The sequence below is a fragment of the Bidens hawaiensis genome, unplaced genomic scaffold, assembly GCF_021521415.1.
Source record: "Bidens hawaiensis isolate Kalapana, Puna unplaced genomic scaffold, B.hawaiensis_p1.1 tig00022253_1, whole genome shotgun sequence".
Classification (NCBI taxonomy): Eukaryota; Viridiplantae; Streptophyta; class Magnoliopsida; order Asterales; family Asteraceae; genus Bidens; species Bidens hawaiensis.
Genome location: NW_027493453.1, coordinates 62,501 through 84,328, shown reverse-complemented (window position 1 = coordinate 84,328; position 21,828 = coordinate 62,501). Strand labels below are relative to the sequence as shown.

General features: G+C 43.3%; 1 protein-coding gene and 2 pseudogenes across 1 annotated transcript; 2 read left to right on the top strand and 1 right to left on the bottom strand.

Moving 5' to 3' along the window:
- Positions 1 to 336: 336 nt before the first annotated feature.
- LOC143565043 (cytochrome P450 76T24-like) lies at positions 337 to 4,633 on the top strand (annotated as a pseudogene).
- A 378-nt stretch (positions 4,634 to 5,011) lies between these two features.
- LOC143565069 (small ribosomal subunit protein mS80 (rPPR6)-like) lies at positions 5,012 to 19,383 on the bottom strand. The gene is made up of 2 exons (XM_077052162.1): positions 19,240 to 19,383; positions 5,012 to 6,358 (listed from the first exon to the last, which is right to left on the bottom strand). Exons 1-2 carry the CDS (start codon positions 19,381 to 19,383, stop codon positions 5,180 to 5,182), a joined length of 1,323 nt encoding a protein of 440 aa, XP_076908277.1. The 3' UTR covers positions 5,012 to 5,179.
- Positions 19,384 to 20,123: 740 nt separating this feature from the next.
- LOC143565042 (cytochrome P450 76T24-like) overlaps positions 20,124 to 21,828 on the top strand; it is a 2,457-nt pseudogene continuing 752 nt past the window's right edge.

The window sequence follows — 21,828 nt, the reverse complement described above, 5'->3', positions numbered from 1 at the left end:
TTTGATCATCCCGTGTGTGACACGGGCTCTAAAACTAGTTAGAAGATATATGTGAAGAATATATATTAGACTCATATTTTATTGAAAGTAAAAATACATTTGCTGTATTTATCTATTAATCTATAGTTCTCTTTTCTAATTGTATATTGCTTCCGTGGTCAAAGGGTTTACACAATTAATAATAAATACACTAGTGTTGAAATCATATGCATTATTAAGTTTATATTATTATTATTATTATTATTATTATTATTATTATTATTATTATATACGTGACACACTATAAATTTATAGTGTCATGAACAAATATTCACTCATAATCTCAACACACAACCTATGGATTATCTATCCTCATTTCTTTTGCTTTCTTTCCTCCTAATATTAATCTATTTCATCAACATCTCTAGCCGTCACAACTCACGACTTCCACCGGGGCCATACCCTTTCCCGATAGTCGGAAACCTTTTACAGCTTACCAACAACCCACACCGCGGTCTAGCCACACTCTCTAAACGTTATGGCCCTTTGATGTCGCTTAAGCTCGGAAGTAGAACAGCTATAGTTGTTTCATCACGTGATATGGCTAAAGAGTTTTTAAAAACACATGACCGGGTGTTCTCTGGCCGATCAACTAGAGAGACTGCCCGAGTGGTGGACCAACATAAACGCTCGGTAGGGTGGTTGCAGCCCGGAGATCATTGGCAAAAACTGCGTCGGATTATTAAAGAACATTTGATCTCTATGCAACATTCAGATGCAAGTGAACTCCTACGAAAGCAGAAGGTACGAGTCAATCCACAAACAAACTTTTTATATTAAATTTATGCTTTTGGACCATTCATTTATTGTTAAAAGTTGAATAAAGAGGATATAGTGGTAAACTTGTAAAAGATAAGAGTGGTTTTCTTAATCAATGTTAATTTGAGAAAATTACTGTTTGAGTCTATGTGGTTTTAATGGCGGAGGCACAGTGAGTCCTTGAAAAAATTTTTGAACTGGTTGAGTCCCCGTGGTTTCAGAAACGAACCATTTGAGTCACTGCCCTTACTTAACTTTCAGGGTAAAACTTTCGTTTTACTGAAACCACAGGGACTCAAATTGTTCGTTTCTGAAACCACGGGGACTCAATCAGTTCAAAAAAAATTTCGGGGACTCACTATGCTTCCGTCCTAAAACCACAAGGACGCAAAAAGTAATTTTCTCTATTAATTTCTACGTTTTCTATACTGACAAGTTTTGTACACTTGTGTAGATTATTGACTTATAATAAATTCACATGTGTGTTAATAATGGGAAATTCCTTAAACACCCTCCTTCTAACGGATACCCTTCTATACGCCACATATAGTGTTATATACGACATATAGAGAGGTGTCCCCCCTAAAAGGGCATTAATTAAAAGTTATATGTCGCGTATATGGCTATACGTGGTATATGGATATATTTTTTGGGAGGATTGTATTATTAATTTTTTTTAAATTCACTTTTTTAATGTTATCAACAATCGGCTCGAATTCAAAGTTACAACGAAACAATATAAATAAAATGATATTTAATTGTTTATATAAATATATATAACCATTACAACTAGTTCGTACAAATAAAACAAAATGTAGAAATCTATATAAGCGACACCAGTTGGGATGCGACTACATCCGTTGGAGGTGTCCGAACTGGCAGGCCACGGGGCTCTCTGCCTGAAACTACGTATGGGGGTAAGTCTGTAACTCCATATCCCCCTCGATGTAGACTGGTGTCTGTGGCATCGTCTGATCTTGCTGCTTTGTCTCTGTTTTTTTATGATTAATTAATATTTTTTATAAATTATAAATAAAAATGATTAATTATTATTTTAAATTATTTATTTTAAAAAGTTATTAGCTAAAAAGAGATGAAGTATTATGTTTGGTTATTTATTTATAAAAAAATATTAATTAAAAAAAGTATTAATAAAAATTATTAAATTAATTAAATAGTTCTTTATTAAAATAGTATTTTTTAAAGAGTAATTAGTAATTTTAATTAGTTAATTAGTATTTTTAAAGAGTTTTAAAAAATACAAGGCTACACTCGGCGTTAGGAATGAGCATTTGGTACTTGGTATCGGTACCGTGCCGATGCCGAACCGACACCGGTACCGTCGGTACCGAATCGGTACCAAAGTTTTGAGTTTCGGGATCGGTACGGTACCAGTATTTCCCGAATTTTTACCTTCAATACCGGTACCAAGATTTGGCGATTTTCGGGATAGGTATTTTCGGTACCGATCTCATCCCTACTCGGCATATAGGGTACATCCGAGTATCACATCACTTCTCGTCTCGTACTTATATGTTGCGTATAACCCAATACGCGGCATATATATAAGGTACAAACAGGAAAAGGTAAACCTCCTTTATACACCACATATAGAGCTATATGCAACGTATAGAGGGGTGCACCCTAATTTTTGTTTGGTGTCTCTAACAGGACCTTAATAATATGAATACATGTAAATTTACGCACATATTCACACAGATCTTCAAGTATATTCAGATAATCGTGATGTATTTTAATGGTCATATTAAAATCTTAAATAAATATAAAAGTAAAAGGTTCTCGCAGTTCTCACATTAACTAGTTATAGTTTTGAAGTGTACGTTACATATATAGTCAGTTAATGTATAAAAAGTGATCATCCATGAAGTATGTGAAGGATACATGACACAAGATGTCTATTTTAGGGCAAGTTTATATGCGTCCATAAAATTATAAATAGTTTTAGACAAACCTTGTAATGATTTGGACACATCATTATATTCACACGCTTTTTTCAAGGATAACACCTTAACAACTTGGATATATTGCTATACATTAAATGAACTAACGTTTTGGTTAAATGCAATAATGTAACTGATTTAGACGCATTGTATTAATTGGATAACTTAAACGCATCGTTGTAGCTAGTTTAGATGGATTGCCTTTGATTATTAAGAATACACAATTGTAATATGTATTTGATTGTGGTTCTAGGTACAAGAACTTCTTGATCATGTTAATCAATGTTGTACAACTGAAAAGGCTGTCAACATAGGTGGAGTTGCATTCGCAACAATAATAATCTTCTCTCAAACATCATGTTTTCTACGAATTTCGCTCAATATGACTCTGAGTCCGCACAAGAATTTAAGGACGCGATACGGGCTTTAATGGAAGTTTTAGGGAAGAGTAACATAGCCGATTTTTTCCCATTTCTTAAACCATTTGATCCACAAGGATTAGTGAAACGGGGAAATATTTATGGCAACAAAATATTATCTGTAATTGACAGGATCATCGATCAACGGTTGAAAACAAGGTCAGGTTCATCATCTTATGAAGGTGTTACATCAACAAACAGCGATGTTTTGGATTCGCTTCTTAACCTCCACCTAAAAGATGAAACTGAGTTTAATCGAGATGACATGAGACATTTGTTTTTTGTAAGTACATAACTATAGCATGTCATTAAGGTAGTCACATCAATGGCGTAGGATAGTGAGGGCCAGGGGTGGCCCTGCCCCCATTTTTTTTTTTGAAGCAGTGTAAATTTAACCGCTTTTCGTTTGAAAGTTTTTATACGTTGGGTAAATTAACCCATTTTCGACCAAAATACATTTTAAGTCCTCCTTGGTGCGCGCGAGGTTCTCGTCCAAACTTCGCCATTGACTCACATTATATATTTTTTAGACTTGAAGAAATGAATGCATGGACATTTTCACTTACTAGTAGATGGAGATTTTTTATATATAAAAGTGGGTGTTTTATTAAAACAGTTTACATGTCTGGAAAAAATGTCTTCAAATTGTTTTAATTTTATTATTATATTTTTTTAAATCTAGTATACAAACCATATAGTTAATTTTTTTTAGTTTCTAGATATTGGGCCTTATTATATTTAATAATTCATGAACTATCGTAGGAAAATTTAATTGCGGGAACTTATACAACATCAAGTACATTGGAATGGGCAGTGGCCGAGCTTATTCGTAACCCAGATAAAATGGAAAAGGCCCGATCAGAGATCAAACTCATGGAAAGCAACAAGAGTACGCATGATATAGATTTCTCTGAACTCACTTACCTACAAGCTATTATAAAAGAAACTTTGCGATTACATCCTCCGGCGCCTTTACTTATTCCTCGCCGAGCAATACACGATACAGAAATCCAAGGTTTCATCGTGCCTAAAGATGCTCAAATCCTCTGTAATGTTTGGATGATAGGGCGAGACCCAAAAGTATGGTCAAACCCAGAAACTTTCATGCCGGAGAGGTTTTTGGACCTTAAAACTGACTACAAAGGTCAAGATTTCGAGCTCATACCATTTGGTGCTGAGATTAGAATATGTCCAGGATTGAATATTGCTCATAGAACGCTACCTATAGTGTTGGGTTCGTTGATTCAGAAGTTCGATTGGAAGTTGGAAGGAAACATGAGAGGCCAAGATTTAGACATGGGTGAGAAGTTTGGCCTCACCATACAAAGAAGCATACCATTGAAGGCCATTCCAGTCAGAGTTTGATTGTTTCTAAATTAGTGCTTATGTTGTCAAATTAAAAATAATAAGCACAAATGACAAGTGTTTGGAAAATGATTTGTTAAATAATGTCAAAGTAAATGTTAATGTACTTGACATTAAATTTCTTATGAATTTGGGAAGTATATAATTTTCCGGTTAAGATATTGTGATTTCTTCCAAAACTTGACAGGATCTTAGTTTTAGACAAGATGTCACAAAAACTATTAAGCAATCAATCATGTAAATGTCTACAAAAAATGCACAAATAATTTCCAACATTCAGATAAAGAAAAGGTCCACTATGGGAAGTCAAGAGCAAACAGATAAACTGAGTCACCGAAATAAAATACTACAAATTCTTCGTCTTCCAAACCTGCCAGCGCAAGCTGAGTTTTACCCGATCCCATTGATTAGCAGGGTATTAGTGGGTCCCATTTGTTTTCTGGTAACGGGTTATCATGGTAATGCCCTTGTTATTGTTTGATGGTTAATTGCTAGAAATCTAACTTAAGGAGAAATCTTTGTTGCAAAGTAGAAACATTTCTTTCTGTTGAACCTTATAAGGATCTAAAAAACAAAAAAACAAGATTTGACATACCTTCTTCATGGTACAGAACAACTACCAAAAGGACAAAAACTTTAAGCTGCAACACTCGTTTCTTTGGCCCCTTTTCCCTCTTCTTCCAACTCCTTAACCGCTCTTATAAGCGACTTTGTAATCCCATTAAGATGCAAGCCCCTTTTGGTCATTTCCTCCATTAACTTCTCTGCCATAACCCAATCAGCGGCTTTCAAGCAAAGCGACTGAATCAACTTATTATACTCATCAGTATTAGGCCGAACACCATACTCTTCCATTTCCTCCAATAACTTCACAGCCTTCTCAAACTGCTCAAGTTTACAATACCCGCGAATAATCGTATGATAAATGACAGGTGTCAGCTTGCAGTGATTCTTTTTAGCCTCGGTTAACATCTTGGCAGCTTCTTCCATTTCGCCACCCTTTATGTACCCGCTCATAATGACACTGTAAGCAAACACATCAGGCTTGAGTCCCCTATTTTCCATCAACCTCATAACCTTTATAGCTTCTGTTAAATCTCCTGACTTTGAAAGTGCATTAATAATCGTATTAAAGATTGCATTTCCAGGTGGAGGACCGTTATCAATCATTCTCGACAACAAAGCTTTTGCCCCCTCGATATCATTAACTCTGCACAACCCTTGAATGACACATGCAAACTGCTTGATTGCATACTTCTGGTTCTGTAAATCATCCAACATCTTCAACGCAAAGTGAACCGAATCAACATTGTTCTTCTTTCGGTCACAAAGAGAAGTAATCAAAAAGTTAACAGGCGATTGAGGTGGATATCTTTGTTTCCCCTTCGCTGATAAATAAACAGAATAAGCTTCTTTCACCATCCCACCTTTACACAAATAATATATAATATCCCCAACTTTCCCTGCTTCCGGTAACTTCTCCTCACTAATCATCCTCTCACAAACTAAACCGACACGCTCATAAATCGATCGCCTGCAAAGCGCTTGAACAGTATAATAATAAGTATCCGCATTCGTCACACAACCCAAGTCTCCAAACTTGTTAAAAACCTCGAACCCAGCCATTCCTTTACCTAACCTTGAAAACAACGATATCAAAACATTAAGCATTTCACTACTCACAACACCATCCCCCTTTTCCCCAATCTCCTTAACCAAATCCCATAACTTATACGCAACCTTCTTTTTCAACTCATTCGAAACCGCTCTCACGAGCGCATCTAACGACCTCGTTGTCACAGGAACCACAGCCCACTTAAAGAAACTGAAGAAACGTGGATCTACTCACTGGTAGCAGATCTACTTTCCTCGGGTGTGATTATACTATTTCACCGATGGTTCTTCTGGATCAGTGTTCTTCCACCTACAAAATGAACAGCGCCGTTACTTACCCCTCAGAAAGGGACAGAGGGGTCCTCTTTGGGGTAACCCTCCGGCGTGAGAATAAGTATGTGTAGGAGAAGATAATAATGTGAGAGTAAGGGAATTGGGAGAGTATTGCTTAATTGCTGAATACTGTATGTTACTCTGTATGATTATTCTGATTGTCTCTCTGTGTATGAGAAAGTAACTGACTAGGGCTGCCTGTCAGTGAATGTAATTGAATATGCTTCAATGTGAATCAATGTGTGTGTAACTGTGTACGTTATGATGTATTTATAGTGCTAGGGTTTCCACTGATTGAGCTGAGACCAAATTAGGGTTTCGTTGGCCTCCTCCAATCGATTTGAGCCACGTGTCCTTTGGGACACCTGGCGCTTTCTCGTTGGTTGTAATCACGTGGTAGCACATGTGTCATGCTGAGTTGTCGACCTTTCATTTGGCAGCTGTCAACATCAGCATATTCTCATTCCTTAAAAAGATACCTTCTGGAAGGTTGTCTGACGTGCACAATCAAAGTTGCCCTAATCCTGATTTGGATAAGGACGAGGTTGACTATGTGCATGTGTGATATGCGCCCATCCTGAGGATGCGCGAGGTCTTCTCTTTATTCTCACGCGCAGATATTTCATGCGCAGATGCGATACGCCAAGCATGTAATACGCGTCACGCGCGGATGCCCCACGCGCAGCTGCGCCATGCGCAACTGTGATATGGGTGGGCATGTATGATGCGCGAGCATGTGATATGCGCCGCGCGCGGATGCGCCACGCACGATGTGATATGCATAAGCATGTATGATGCGTGAGCATGTGATACGCGCGAGCATATGTGATGCATGAGCACATGTGATGCGTGAGCATATGTGATGCTTGAGCATAAGTTTTGGCTTTGTGCCTTGATAATATCTTTGATTTCTAATGTCTTGTATATATCTTGTGGGTTGACCCGCCCCGCTCGATGTTGAGGCGGGTACATACCTCTTCAAGCCCCCCCAGTCTAATGTGTGTCTTATCTCGCGCTAGCGCGGTAAGATAGATATTAGACTTACTGCTTTTGTCTTTTAATGGGGTTTTGTCGTTTTCTTGGTTGTTTCCATCGTTGCGCGAAGTTCTATCCATTTGGTTGAAAACGAATCGTCCATGTACGTGATGGTTGCTGACGTGGGTCAGTGATGGAGACGTGTCAGACATTTCGTGTGCTCGAGGTGCTACAGTTGCCTTTCGTGTCCCCTCACAAGCTGTCAGGGACACGTGTCGCGCTCTTGTTGGCCAAGACCTGCGAGTGGGGGCGCGTGAACTCTGGCACCCGCCGTATTTTTCTTTTCGTGTCCTCTCACACAGTTGTCAGGGGCACGTGTCGCGCTCGCGTTGGCTTATACCTGCGAGTGGGGGCGCGTGAAGTCCGTTCAGCACCCAAATTTCTCTCTCCTCGGCCTATAAAAGCCAGCCCTTGGAGTTCTTTATCCTTCATCTTCTTGTTTTCTCTTCTGAGTTTCCTTCTTTGTCCTCTGAAATATCTGTTCTTCAGAAGTTTCCGTTGTTAGATTGTTCAGTTGTATGTCTGATAGCTCGGACTCCTCGAACCTGTCGATCACCTCAATCGTCTCCCGAAAACGCCGCGTTAAATCCGTAGTGATGTCGACGTTGAAGAAGAAAGGCAAGGGGAAGAAGGTTGCTGAGGGCTCATCGGAGGAGGTAAGGATGACCAAGGTGGTGAGGAGGTGGAATGAAATCCCCTGCAAATTGAGGCAGGCTGATCTTGACAGCCTTATCGCCTCTCAGGGCTTTCCCACCCTGTTTGGCTGCATGTTGCCTGAGGCGGGGCAATCGGCGGCGGACCCGCCTGCCGGTTATATATCCTTATATAGCCATTTTTTCACCCACTGCAACCTTCGTCTCCCGATGACAAGGTTTGTGGGTGCACTGCTGCAGTTCTATGGGATTCATATATCCCAAGTCCATCCTTTTGGACTTGTGCGCATGACTCACTTTGAGTTCATGTGCAAATCCCAGCGCGAGGAGCCTACCCCTCGGCGCTTTCAGTATTTTTATAAGGCCAAGATCCAAGACAATTGGTTCTCTTTTATTCCTCGCAGTCAGAAGGTGAAGTGCTCCACTGTTTCATTCAAGAGCCTTCATGACTGGTCTGAGAGGTTCTTCTACATTAGGGCTGGTGTGATACCCATCCGTATGACCATGCGCTCCATCTCTTCTGCGCCTGCGGATGTGGGTGTCCTCAAGAACCCAACTGGCGCCTGGGTTAAGAAGCTGTCCACTGAACCATCCCCCGCCAAGAGCATTCGTGAGGAGGCGCTGGTGGGGGTTGGTATGAGCAAGAGGTGGGCGGACAGCTCGCTTGAGCCCGTTATCCAAGTCGACGGGTTGTGTAAGTTTATTTCATTTCTTTATTTCTTTTTCTGCGCGAACATAATTCTTTTTGCTGATATCACTTGACTTGTTTTTGCGCAGTCACCAAGGATTATATCCACGCCGCTTATGATGATCAAGTGGAAGGTGGCTCCGTCGCGCTTGGCGCTGGGGAGGTGGGCTTCCCAGATCGCTTCGATGATATGTTCATCCCTGTCGATCTGGCATTTGACTTTGATAGCGACGCGCCTGGTAAGCCTTCGCACTTATGCTTATTCCTTTAGAATACCAATTTTTGCTAACACTTGTGTTGCATGTATTGTAGATGCGCTGGAGAACTACGAGCTGGAGCTCGCGGAGGAGGAGGAGGAAGAGGAGGCGCCCCTACTAAAGCGCAAAGCTAAGGGGAAATCTGGCGCAGGGGGCAGTAAGAGACAAAAGAAAGATGACACCCCTGTCGCTCATCCCCATGCTCAAACGAAGGGACCTAAGGAAACCCAGGTGTTTACCACCAGGGGTTCTTTAGCTTCCCTGCCTGTGAAAGTGGGCAGACCTCCTGTCCACTTGAGGTATGGTGGCGTCACCTCCTCCGTTCGCGCGGCTGAAGAGAGAAGCAGTGCCGCGCCTGCGACAGGTATACTTTGCTTATCTTCATCTGATTGAATTATTATTAAACCTTTGCTCCTTTGAATGTTTGCAGGACCGGCGACGGTTGCAGATCAGCCGCAGGCGCCACAAGGTGCTGAGGCTGCGCCGGGGTCTGCTTCGAAGTCCCCCGTTCTACCCTCTGAGAAGGGTAGAATGAACTTTATGGCGATGTTCGCCGCGCGAACAGAATTGCGCCAAGGTATGTTTTGCACATTTGTCTTCTGAACTTTTTCTTTTGGATCCAGTCATAAACCAATTTTCCTTGTTGATTTGTTCATAGGAGTTGTAGCTGGCGTACAAGTTGCTGGCGACACTCCTGGCGCCGTTGCCGGCGCCGCTGGTTCTGGTCCTGCTCCTGCCAGTGCTGAGTCTCCCCTTATTGGGATTACAAAGGAGCAGGAAGCCGTATTGCGCGCCGAAATGGCGACGCCGAGACCTCCCTCGCCTCCTCCTACACGCAGCCCTCCCCGCGAAACTGGTTTGGAGCCCTCCAGGTCGCAGGAGAAGAGGCCTATTGAAGAAGATAAGGAGGATGAGGGGGCTCAAGCTGAGGACTCCTTGGGAGACCGCGCCAGCCCTGCGATGCCACAAGACTTCGCAGCGCAGACTTCTGGTGGGGCTGGCGCTGACTTTTCTGCTTCATCCCCGCAGGTATGTTTTAATTTGTTGCTCCGCTGCGCGTACCTCCATATAAGTATGTTTTATGACTTAGAACATTTCTTGTGTTTTGCAGGAAGGTGACCACGTTTACCGCCCGAGATGGAATATTAATGAAGACAGTTCCTTCCAATCCATGGGCGTATGCGAGGACTTCTGGGCTCATGCCGTGCCTCCTACTGATAGGAGGTATCAGGAGGAGCGCACCCGCGCTGACTTGCTCAACGATCACATTTTCGCTGGGTCAGCTTTCTTTGCTGCCTCCCAAGAGCTTCATCGCGATTATATTAAAGTACGCGATGCTCTTGTGGCAGCCCAGCAAGAGGCTAAGGTGGCTGCCTGGAACCTTTCTGATGCTCGCGCACGAGCTGAGAAACTCCAGGCGGAGCTCAGCGAAAACCGAGCAAGTGCCAACACCGCCTTTATTAAGCGCGGGCATGAGCTCCAAGCTGCGCGGGAGAAGCAGCAGGTGGCAGAGGCCGAAGTTGCCAAGTACGCGCGGAGAGTGCGTGTCTTGGAACAGCAGGCTGAGGCGCGTGACCAAGCTATCGTCCAGAGTATCACTGAGAAATCATCACTGGAGAGCGAGGTTGCGCGCCTGAAGAAGGAGTTGGCGGCCGTGCAGGCCGATAGAGATGAGGCCTTGGCGACGGCAGCGTCCAGCCAGGAAGCACTTGATGCTGCGCAGGCGGAGAAAGAAAAAATTTTGGCGGCAGCAGCGTCTGATAAAGAGGAGCTAAAAAAGACCAAGGAAACTGTTGAGTTATTAAACTCCCAGGTTCCTGTCCTCGAGACGTCTGTTGCTGGCCTCGCGCAGGATCGCCAATGGCTGGTGTCACAGGGCATGACTCGTTGCGCTTTGGCGATGAAATATTCTGGCGAGTTTCAGGCCCTTGTGATGGACTGCAATGCTGCCGCGCGCTTGGTGGGTCGAGCTGAAGGGTTTACGGATGGGTACGAATATGGTATGTTGAAGAAGAACCCATCCGAGTACCCTTACAAGAGCTACGCGGCCTGCGCGGACATGGCCGCGGTGGGGGAGAAGTATATGAGTACTCCCATCCCCATCCTTGTTCAGGTACCTTGACCTTAATGAGTTTTTCTTAATTAATTTTCCAAGTGTTTTGTACTCAATACTTTTCTATTGATTTGCAGATTGCTGCGCTTGCTGACCAGCCCGACCTCGGCGCGCTAAAGAAGTTTCTCGATGAATGCGAGGGGGCTGGTGGCGATGATGGTGGCGCGGGGGATGTTGCCCCTGCCAGCAGCTCTGGCGCGGCGAAAGAATCTGCTCCTGACACCGTCGTGATAGAAGACTCCATTGAGGAGGAAGAACTTGACTATGGTCAGTTCGGAGATGAGGAGCGTGCCGCGCCAGATGCTGAGGGAGATGATGAGGGTGATGAAGTGGCTGACGTCGACGTGGAGACTTGAGAAGCCCTTCATCAAATTTTATATATATATTTTTTTTTATACTTGTAATTTGTAACTCATCATACTTGTAAATTTCAATGCTATGGAATGAAATTTGTTTTCCCTTTTTCACATCTTGCGCATTTCCATTCATCTCTTCATGTTTGCTAGTATAGATATAAGATATGCTTGCATGTTAAAATAAGAACAAGGTTGTAAGGAAATTATTTACTTAACCATAGTCCTATTTTGTAAGTGGTTTCGCAGTATCTTGTTTATGCTGACATGCGCGATGACTTTTCGCTACTATTTTTTGCGCGTCGTTGTCGCGCGTTTTTTATATGAGTTTTAGCCATTACATGTCAGCATGTGTTACTCAGATATCCACTTTTATTCCGCGCGCGACCTCGACCTGAGACCTTAACAACTATGATTTGGCATGTACTTTGCCTTAGTTGTGTTTAGGGATTTTTATGGTCAGACTGCGCGGGATGTAAGATGGATGTTTGTGAGTGTTTTGAGCTAAGGCTCTTTGCTTTGGGCTAAGGCCCTGACGTTTTTAGAGTTATGACTCGTTAACGTGTTTGAGCTAAGGCTCGTAGGTTTGGGCTAAGGCCCTGACGTTTTAGAGTTAAGACTCGTTAACGCGTTTGAGCTAAGGCTCGCGCATGTATGTTTTACTTCGTTTTATTTTGTTTTGAAGTCAATATAGTGTTGTCATATTGCTCCAAATTAATAAAGGAAGTGTGAAACATGTATGCAAAGGTAATAGAACAAATATTGAAAGATAGCGCGAATCATCATTCATGATGGCTTAAAAGCCTTGAGTACATATTTGAATTTTTACATGAAGCATTTTCTAAGCTGTGCTGCGTTCCACGCGCGCGGTATCTTTTTTCCATTCAAATCTTTTAAAGTGTACGCGCCTTTCCCCAATTCTTCTGAGATTTGATAAGGTCCTTCCCAATTGGGGGACATTTTTCCTGGGGGTATTGCGCGGCTAGCTTCATTGTTTCGAAGGACAAAATCATTTTTCTTGAAGTGGCACTCTTTAACGCGCTGATTATAATATTTTTCCATCTTTTTCTTGTATTTGGCTTCATTGATGATAGCCGCTTCTCTGCGCCCTTCAAGCAAGTTGAGGTCCAATCTTCTTTCGCGCTCGTTATCAGTCTTGCTCATCATGAGTACCCTATGGGATGGGCATCCAATTTCTGCTAGGATCATAGCCTCTGTCCCATAGGTTAGGCTGAACGGGGATTCGCCATTGCTAGTTTTGCTTAATGTCCTGTGCGCCCACAGGACATTAGGTAACTCTTCGACCCAAGAATGGGATTCTCCCTCCAACCTTTTCTTCAGCCCATTTAGCAAACTTTGATTTGCGCGTTCCACTTGTCCATTCCCATGAGGGTGATAGACTGAAGTGAAAATTTGGTTAATGCGCAATTCTTTGAGCCAGCTGGAAATCTTCTTGTCAGTGAATTGCTTGCCATTATCGCTAACAATTTCCATGGGCAAGCCAAAACGGCATATGATGTGGCTCCAGATAAACTGCTTCATTGCTTCGGCCGTTATTTTTGCTAGTGGCTTGGCTTCAACCCATTTTGTAAAATAGTCTACTGCCACAACCAAAAATTTTACTCGCCCAGGCGCCTGCGGTAGGGGACCCACAATGTCGATTGCCCATTTGTGGAAAGGCCATGCTGAGGTTACCGGAATCAAGTTGTTCTTTGGCCGCATGGTGTTTGGCGCATAGCTCTGACATGCTTTGCACTTTTGGATCTCTTTTAAAGCGTCCAAGTACATGCCTGGCCAATAGTAGCCTGCGCTCATTGCCTTGGCAATCACCATGCGCGGGCCAGCATGAATTCCACAGATTCCTTCGTGTATCTCTCTGATCACATAGCTTGCTTCCTCAGCATCCAAGCATTTCATGAGCGGCCCAAGATAAGAGCGTCGATATAATGTATCGTCAAGCAGTTCATAGTTCTGCGCCTTGTGTCTTATCTTCCTCGCTTGTGCGCGATCATCTGGTACCTTTCCTTCCTTCAAGAATTCCATTATTGGAGTTATCCATGATGAAGGGGTTGTATGGGTTACCAAGACAGACTTCGCCACCACCGACGGGTTGCTCATTACTTCTACCCTGACATCTTTGCCAAAGTGATCAAAACTGGTTGATGCCATCTTACTCAGCGCATCTGCAGATTTGTTTTCACTGCGCGGAATATGAATGATTCTGAAGCTGTCAAATTGCTCAGTGAGCTTTTTCGCCTGCTCTAGATATAGAGGCATGGTGTTCTCCTTGGCATCATAAAGGCCATTGACCTGTGCTGCTACCAAGTACGAATCAACATGGGCCTCTAGCTTCTTAACTCCAAACTTGCGCGCAATGCGCAGACCAGCCAGCAGGGCTTCATATTCAGCCTCATTGTTGGTACTCTTGAAGTCCAACCTAATAGCATAAGTATATTCATGATTATCAGGGTCCACCAGTTTGAGGCCCGCGCCGGATCCTTCGCTGTTGGAGGCTCCATCAGTGAATAGCCTCCAAACATCTTCTTCATCATTTGCTCGCGGAGGATCTACCTCGCGCTGAGCTTCTTCAATCTTTCCCTCTGGGATTTCCGTGATGAAATCCGCCAGAACTTGACCCTTTATTGCTGGACGGGGCTTATAGGTGATCGTGTGTTCACCTAATTCCAGCGCCCACTTTGTCAGCCTTCCGGAGAGCGCGGGGCGTCGCAAGACTTGCTGGATGTTGTAACCAGTCAGAACTTCAATAGGATGACCATTGAAGTATCTATGAAGCTTGCGCGACGCGTGTGTTAGTGACAAAACTAACTTTTCCATGATGGAATAGCGCGTCTCAGGGTCTGTCAGCACCCGACTCACATAGTATATTGGCGTTTGGATCCCCTTGCGATCCACCAATAATACTGCGCCGATGGCGCGGTCTCCAGCTGACAAGTACAATGTAAGGGTTTCGCCAGGAAGTGGAGCTGTGAGCGCGGGCAGCTTTATGAGACATTCTTTTATCTCACTGAAAGCTTGCTCAGCCTCAGGCGTCCACTTGAATTGGCTCTTCTTCAAGCAGTTCCTCAAAGTGTTAACGAATGGAGTAGATTTGCTGGCGTGGTTCGCTAGGAACCTGTTGATTGACACCAATCTACCATTCAGCTTCTGAACCTCTTTCATGGTGGATGGTGAAGGCATGTCAAGGATGGCTTCCACCTTTTCAGGGTTCACCTTGAAACCATCCTTAGTGACCATTACACCAAGAAATTTCCCCTCTTCCGCGCCGAAAGTACATTTGCTCGGGTTGAGCTTCATGTTAACTTCCGTTAGGCGCTGAAGAGTTTCCTCGATGTCTTTGAGCATTTGTCTCTCCTCCCTGCTCTTGATCACCAAATCATCAACGTAGACTTCTAGATTTCTTCCGATTTGTTCACTGAAAACCGAATTCATAAGTCTCTGATAAGTGGCGCCCGCATTCTTTAAACCAAAGGGCATTTTTGTGTAACAGAAAACACCCTTGTCGGTTCTGAAGGCAGTCTTGTCTTCGTCTTGTGGTGCCATTTGAATCTGGTGATAGCTTTTGTAGGCATCCAGGAAACATTTGAGCTTGAATGGCGCCACGGAGTTCACTTTTGCGTCGATGTTTGGGAGGGGGTAACAGTCTTTCGGACATGCTTTGTTGAGGTCCTTGAAGTCAATACACATCCTCCATGACCCGTTGCTTTTCTTTACCATCACAGGATTGGCTACCCACGTCTGGTATCGAATCGGGCTGATGATGTTTGCGCGCAACAGGTCCTCAACTTGCTCATTCATGGCCTTCGCCTTTTCATCCCCCATGATTCTCTTTTTCTGAGCAATTGGCTCCACCGACTTGAACGTGTTAAGAGAATGTTGCGCCAAATCTCGCGGGACCCCAGTCATATCTGAGTGTTGCCACGCGAATACCGACGTGTATTTTGCGAGCAACCTTTTCATTCTCAATCTCGTTTCGTCTGAAATGGTAGCGCCAATTGTGACCGTTTGCTCTGGGAATTTTGGGTTTAAAATCCACTTCTCTGGCGCATTGTCCGCCATTGGAAGTTTCATTCTCCCTTCCCGCGGCGTATTTGTCACTGCGCACAAATGATCGCGGTAAACAAATGTTACGCCTGTTGGTGTAGGGAACCCCAATGCGCCGTGCGCTGGCGACGGTACAGCATTAAATTGGGCAATCGTTCCCCTACCCAGGATCATATTGTGGCATGACGTGGTGGGCAAGACCAAGAAGTTGACAACTTCGGCTCGCTTGTGCTCATCATCCCCCATAGTTAGTTCAAACTGAATCTGGCCTAGGGGATGGATGATTTCATTTGAAACACCACAGATTGGTGCGTTCACAATTTCGAGCCGCGCTTGGTCTGCCGGGTCTAACTTTCTGAAACATTGCTCATACATAATGTCAGATTCGCTTCCAGTGTCCACCAGGACCTTTGACACTTCGTAATGAGCAATGTGTGTGGTGATGACGAGAGGACTGCTTATTGAAGGGCCTCCCCTGATTCTTGGGAAGATGACTTGCTGCTCGCGCCAATCTCCGTGGATTTGCGCGCTTCTCTTTTTTGACGTCTGCCCTTGTCGTCCCCCCTCAGCCACACAGATTCTTTTGTTTTTCTTGCTGGCAGAGGCTCCTTCCGGTTGCTCATCCTCTATTCTTGGGTTTTTCACCAAGTGAGCCAGCCTGCCTGATTTTACATCCTTCTCGATCGCATCCTTTAAATGATGGCATGCGTCGGTGTTGTGGCCCGGGGACCTGTGAAATTCACAATATTTGCCACTGTTTTGCGGTCCCTTGTAGTGTAGTTGTTTGGGGGGCTTGAATTGGACATTCTCAGTACTTAACACCTGTGAAGGTGTTTTAGTGATGGGAGTCCATATTCTTGGCAGAAGTCTGCTAGAATCTCTGCCGCCCTCCCTCTTGTCACCCTCCCCGCGATTGCGAACATCTTTTTGGGGCTGGGGTGAGCTTGGTTGCGTTTGCTTTTCTGCGGAAGAAAAACTTGTTGGCTGCAACCTGGACCATACAGAGTTTTGTTTGGCCCTCTTCTCTTTGCTGCGCGGTGATTCAGCCTGATGCGCTCTTTCTCTTGCCCTATCTTGGGCAATCTGTTTTTCATTTCTCGCGAAGACTCGCGATGCTTCCATTAGTTTTGCCCAAGTGGTGGGCATACCATCTTTGCTTACGAGAGCTCGGCGGAGTTGATCACTGCGCGCGCCTTGTATAAAGGCCACGCGCAGGAGCTGCTCAGTTATACCCCCGATTGCCAGGGACTCCTGATTGAAACGAGTGATGTAATCTTCAATCGTTTCATCATTCCTGCGTACGCAGTGCATGATGTCATCAGGATCGCGCGTGTGCCTGCGCTGCTGTACGAAGTGGGCTTGGAACTTTTCTAATAGTTCCTCGAACCCATCAATTTGCCCAGTCGGCAAGCTCTCGAACCATACTCGCGCTGCGCCCGTGAGGCAGCGAGCAAACATATGACACCATGTTGGCATCGTCCAGCTCTCTAGGTTTCCCGTGTTATAGAAACCTTGCAAAAAGTCATCTGGATCTGTTGTGCCATCATATTTGCCCAGACCACTTGGCATCTTGGTCTTGTGCTGGATGGGAGCCTGCGCGATGCGCGCAGTAAACTTTGAGTGTTTTACCAAGATGGCTGGTCTGTAGGGTGTGGTTACGTCCACTTGCCCTCTGACTGGTGGGCTGTACGGCATGTGCAGATCCAGATCTGCTCTGGCTCCAGGCGCCATGTTCACAGGCGCGCGGAGCTGTGAGCCTCCTGCATGAGTATCTCGCGTCTTCCTCATGCTATGCACTTCTTCATCACTGAACTCAGTGTGTGCAGTGTGAACAGAATGTCCTTCTTCCGGCGCGCGCGGCCTTTTTGTAGTCTGCTTATCAAACGCTTGCCTTTGTGTTTGGTCGGCTAGCTTTTTCTGTTTGACCATTTCATTGTACTTTTCCAGTAGACGCCGCTGCTCGTTTATGAGCCATTCATTCGGATCATTCGTTTCTTCTTCTGGACCCATTGGTCCTTTCAGTTTCGCGCCGGCAAGATTTTGTAACGTGAGATCGTCTGGAGGAGTTTCAGTCTGGCCGTGAGGGGTTGTGATGAAGGGACGGTTACTGGTGGTGCGCGTAGAATCACGCGGCACCCTCAGAAACTGTTGTCCCTCATTGACACCCTCACGTTCAATATCCTCCAGAGCTTGATCAGCGTTACGAATGCCAGAAACCATGGTGATTGATTTTTTTTTTTATGTAGATCTGATGAGATCTGATTGCCGTTTGTAACAGTGGATGGCGCCAATGAAGAAACGTGGATCTACTCACTGGTAGCAGATCTACTTTCCTCGGGTGTGATTATACTATTTCACCGATGGTTCTTCTGGATCAGTGTTCTTCCACCTACAAAATGAACAGCGCCGTTACTTACCCCTCAGAAAGGGACAGAGGGGTCCTCTTTGGGGTAACCCTCCGGCGTGAGAATAAGTATGTGTAGGAGAAGATAATAATGTGAGAGTAAGGGAATTGGGAGAGTATTGCTTAATTGCTGAATACTGTATGTTACTCTGTATGATTATTCTGATTGTCTCTCTGTGTATGAGAAAGTAACTGACTAGGGCTGCATGTCAGTGAATGTAATTGAATATGCTTCAATGTGAATCAATGTGTGTGTAACTGTGTACGTTATGATGTATTTATAGTGCTAGGGTTTCCACTGATTGAGCTGAGACCAAATTAGGGTTTCGTTGGCCTCCTCCAATCGATTTGCGCCACGTGTCCTTTGGGACACCTGGCGCTTTCTCGTTGGTTGTAATCACGTGGTAGCACATGTGTCATGCTGAGTTGTCGACCTTTCATTTGGCAGCTGTCAACATCAGCATATTCTCATTCCTTAAAAAGATACCTTCTGGAAGGTTGTCTGACGTGCACAATCAAAGTTGCCCTAATCCTGATTTGGATAAGGACGAGGTTGACTATGTGCATGTGTGATATGCGCCCATCCTGAGGATACGCGAGGTCTTCTCTTTATTCTCACGCGCAGATATTTCATGCGCAGATGCGATACGCACAAGCATGTAATACGCGTCACGCGCGGATGCCCCACGCGCAGCTGCGCTATGCGCAACTGTGATATGGGTGGGCATGTATGATGCGCGAGCATGTGATATGCGCCGCGCGCGGATGCGCCACGCACGATGTGATATGCATAAGCATGTATGATGCGTGAGCATGTGATACGCGCGAGCATATGTGATGCATGAGCACATGTGATGCGTGAGCATATGTGATGCTTGAGCATAAGTTTTGGCTTTGTGCCTTGATAATATCTTTGATTTCTAATGTCTTGTATATATCTTGTGGGTTGACCCGCCCCGCTCGATGTTGAGGCGGGTACATACCTCTTCAGAAACCAATCAAATTCTCCCCTGGAATACCCGAAGCTTCCAACACTTTCTCACCTTCATCACCCGTCACACAAACACATTCGTGTGTTCGGTTGTGTCCTCTATCCAAACATGTATGATACTATGCCTTATAAATTACATCTTCGATCTGTGCAAGTTATTTTTCTCAGCCAACCCCCCCCCCCCTCAAATTACCGAGGGTATCGTTGTTACGAAACCTCTACGAATTGGGTTATGGTGTCCCAACATGTCGTATTTGACGAAACCACACTTCCCTTTTTCGAACCAACTTGATCTTCCTGAAAACCTATAACTTCTTAGATGATGACCCACTTCCATTACGTTTCACAATCGGACTAAACACCACTAGTCAACCTACCTACACACCTACAAACCCAACCCACTAGACCCATTCCTTGACCAAGATTAATAATAAACACCCAAATATTGAAATCACATACCGTATTAAGTTTATTATTATGTTAATTTGTCAAATTAACCTAAAAGTTAGTTGGTCGTTATTAGGGGTGCAAACGAGCCGAGCTACTTGCGAACTACTCGAGATTGGCCCGCTAAAAAGCTCGATTGAGCCGGGCTTAATTGAGCCCGAGCCCAAGCTCAAACCTAAAAAATGCTCATTTAATAAACGATCCTGAGCCCGAGCTTCACTTATCAAGCTCGAGCCGGCTTGCGAGCCTAAACGAGTCTGTCATTTAAATAATTTTTTAATAATATATTAAATAATTATTAATTAATATATATATAGTGTTATGAAAAAATAAATATAAATAACTAAATAATATATATTATTTTATACACAAAATTAAAATAGAAAAAAATATATAAAAAGAATTATAATTATATAAATTGGTAAATAGTAAACGAGCCGAGCCCGAGCCGAGCTCAAGCTTCAAAATCCATTCACGAGCCAAGCTCGAGCTTTGAAAATAGAGCTCAAAAGGAGCTCGAGCTCCATATAAGTTAAACGAACCGAGCTAGAGCCTAGAGCTCGACTCTTTTACACCCCTAGTCGTTATACGTGAGTACGTGACACACTATAAATATGTAGTGTCATTAACAAATATTCAACTATAACCTCAACACACAAACCTATGGATTATCTTTCTTTCTTTCTTTTGTTTTCTTTCCTTTCAACATTAGTCTATTTCATCCACATCAACATCTCTAGTCACCACAACTCACGGCTTCCACCAGGACCTTACCCTTTTCCGATAATCGGAAACCTTTTACAGGTTACCAACAACCCACACCGCGATCTAGCCACACTCTCTAAACGTTATGGCCCTTTAATGTCGCTTAAGCTCGGATGTAGAACAACCATAGTTATTTCATCACCTGATATGGCTAAAGACTTTTTAAAAACACATGATCAGTCAATATCTGGCCGATCAACTCCAGACACTGCCCGAGTGGTGGACCTATATAAACACTCTGTAGCGTGGTTGCAGCCCGGAGGTCATTGGCAAAGACTGCGTCGGATAATTAAAGAATATGTGATCTCTATGCAACATCTAGATGCTAACGAACTCCTACGAAAGCAGAAAGTATGAGTCGATCGACTAACAAACTTTTTATGTTAAATTTATGCTTATATTTTGGTTAAAATGCACGAGCATAAATAATCTTGGCTATTAATTTATCATTAAAAGCTATATAAAAATGATATAGCTCTTAATCAATATTTTTCTACCTTTTCTATCCTAGCAAGTATTGTACACTTGTGTAGCCAGATCATAAAATTATAACAAATTATATGTGTGTTTATAATATAGGAATACACGTAAATTTACCCACATATTCATATAGAAATTCAAGTATACTCAGATAACCATGATGTATTACAATGGTCATGTTAAAATCTAAAATAAATATAAAAATAAAAGGTTCTCGCAGTTCTTACATTAATTAGTTATGGTTTTAAGTCTACATTACGTATAGGCGGATAAAGTGTAAAAAATAATTATCCACGAAGAATGTGAAGGATACAGGACGCAGGATGCAAGACGTCTATTTTAGGGCAATGTTATATGTGTCCATAAAGTTACAAGTAGTTTTAGATGCACCTTGCAATGGTTTGCACACACCATTATATTCACACGCTTCTTTCATGCATAACGATACAACTTGGCATATTGTTGTACATTAAATGAATTCTGGTATTTGGTTAAACGCAATGCTGCAACTAGTTTAGACGCGTTGTACTAATTGGATAACTTAGACGTGTCTTTGTAGCTAGTTTAGATGAACAATTTTTTTTTAGAATAAATAATTGTAATATATATTTTTTTATTATGGTTCTAGGTACAAGAACTTCTTGATCATGTTAATCAATGTTGTATAACTCAAAAGGCAGTCAACATAGGTGGAGTTGCATTTACGACATCGATTAATATTATCTCATGTTTTCCACAAATGTCGCTCAACATGACTCCGAGTCTGCACAAGAATTCAAGGACGCGGTATGGGCTTTAATGGAAGTTCTAGGGAAGCCTAATATAGCCGATTTTTTCCCGTTTCTTAAACCATTTGATCCACAAGGATTAGTGAAACAGGGAAATGTTTATGGCAACAAAATATTATCTGTAATTGATAGGATCATCGATCAACGATTGAAAACAAGGTCGGGTAAATCACCATATGAGGGTGCTACGTCAAGAAACAACGATGTTTTGGATTCATTGCTCGACCTCAACGTAAAAGATGAATCTGAGTTTAGTCGAGATGACATGAGACATTTGTTTTTCGTAAGTAAATAATTATAGC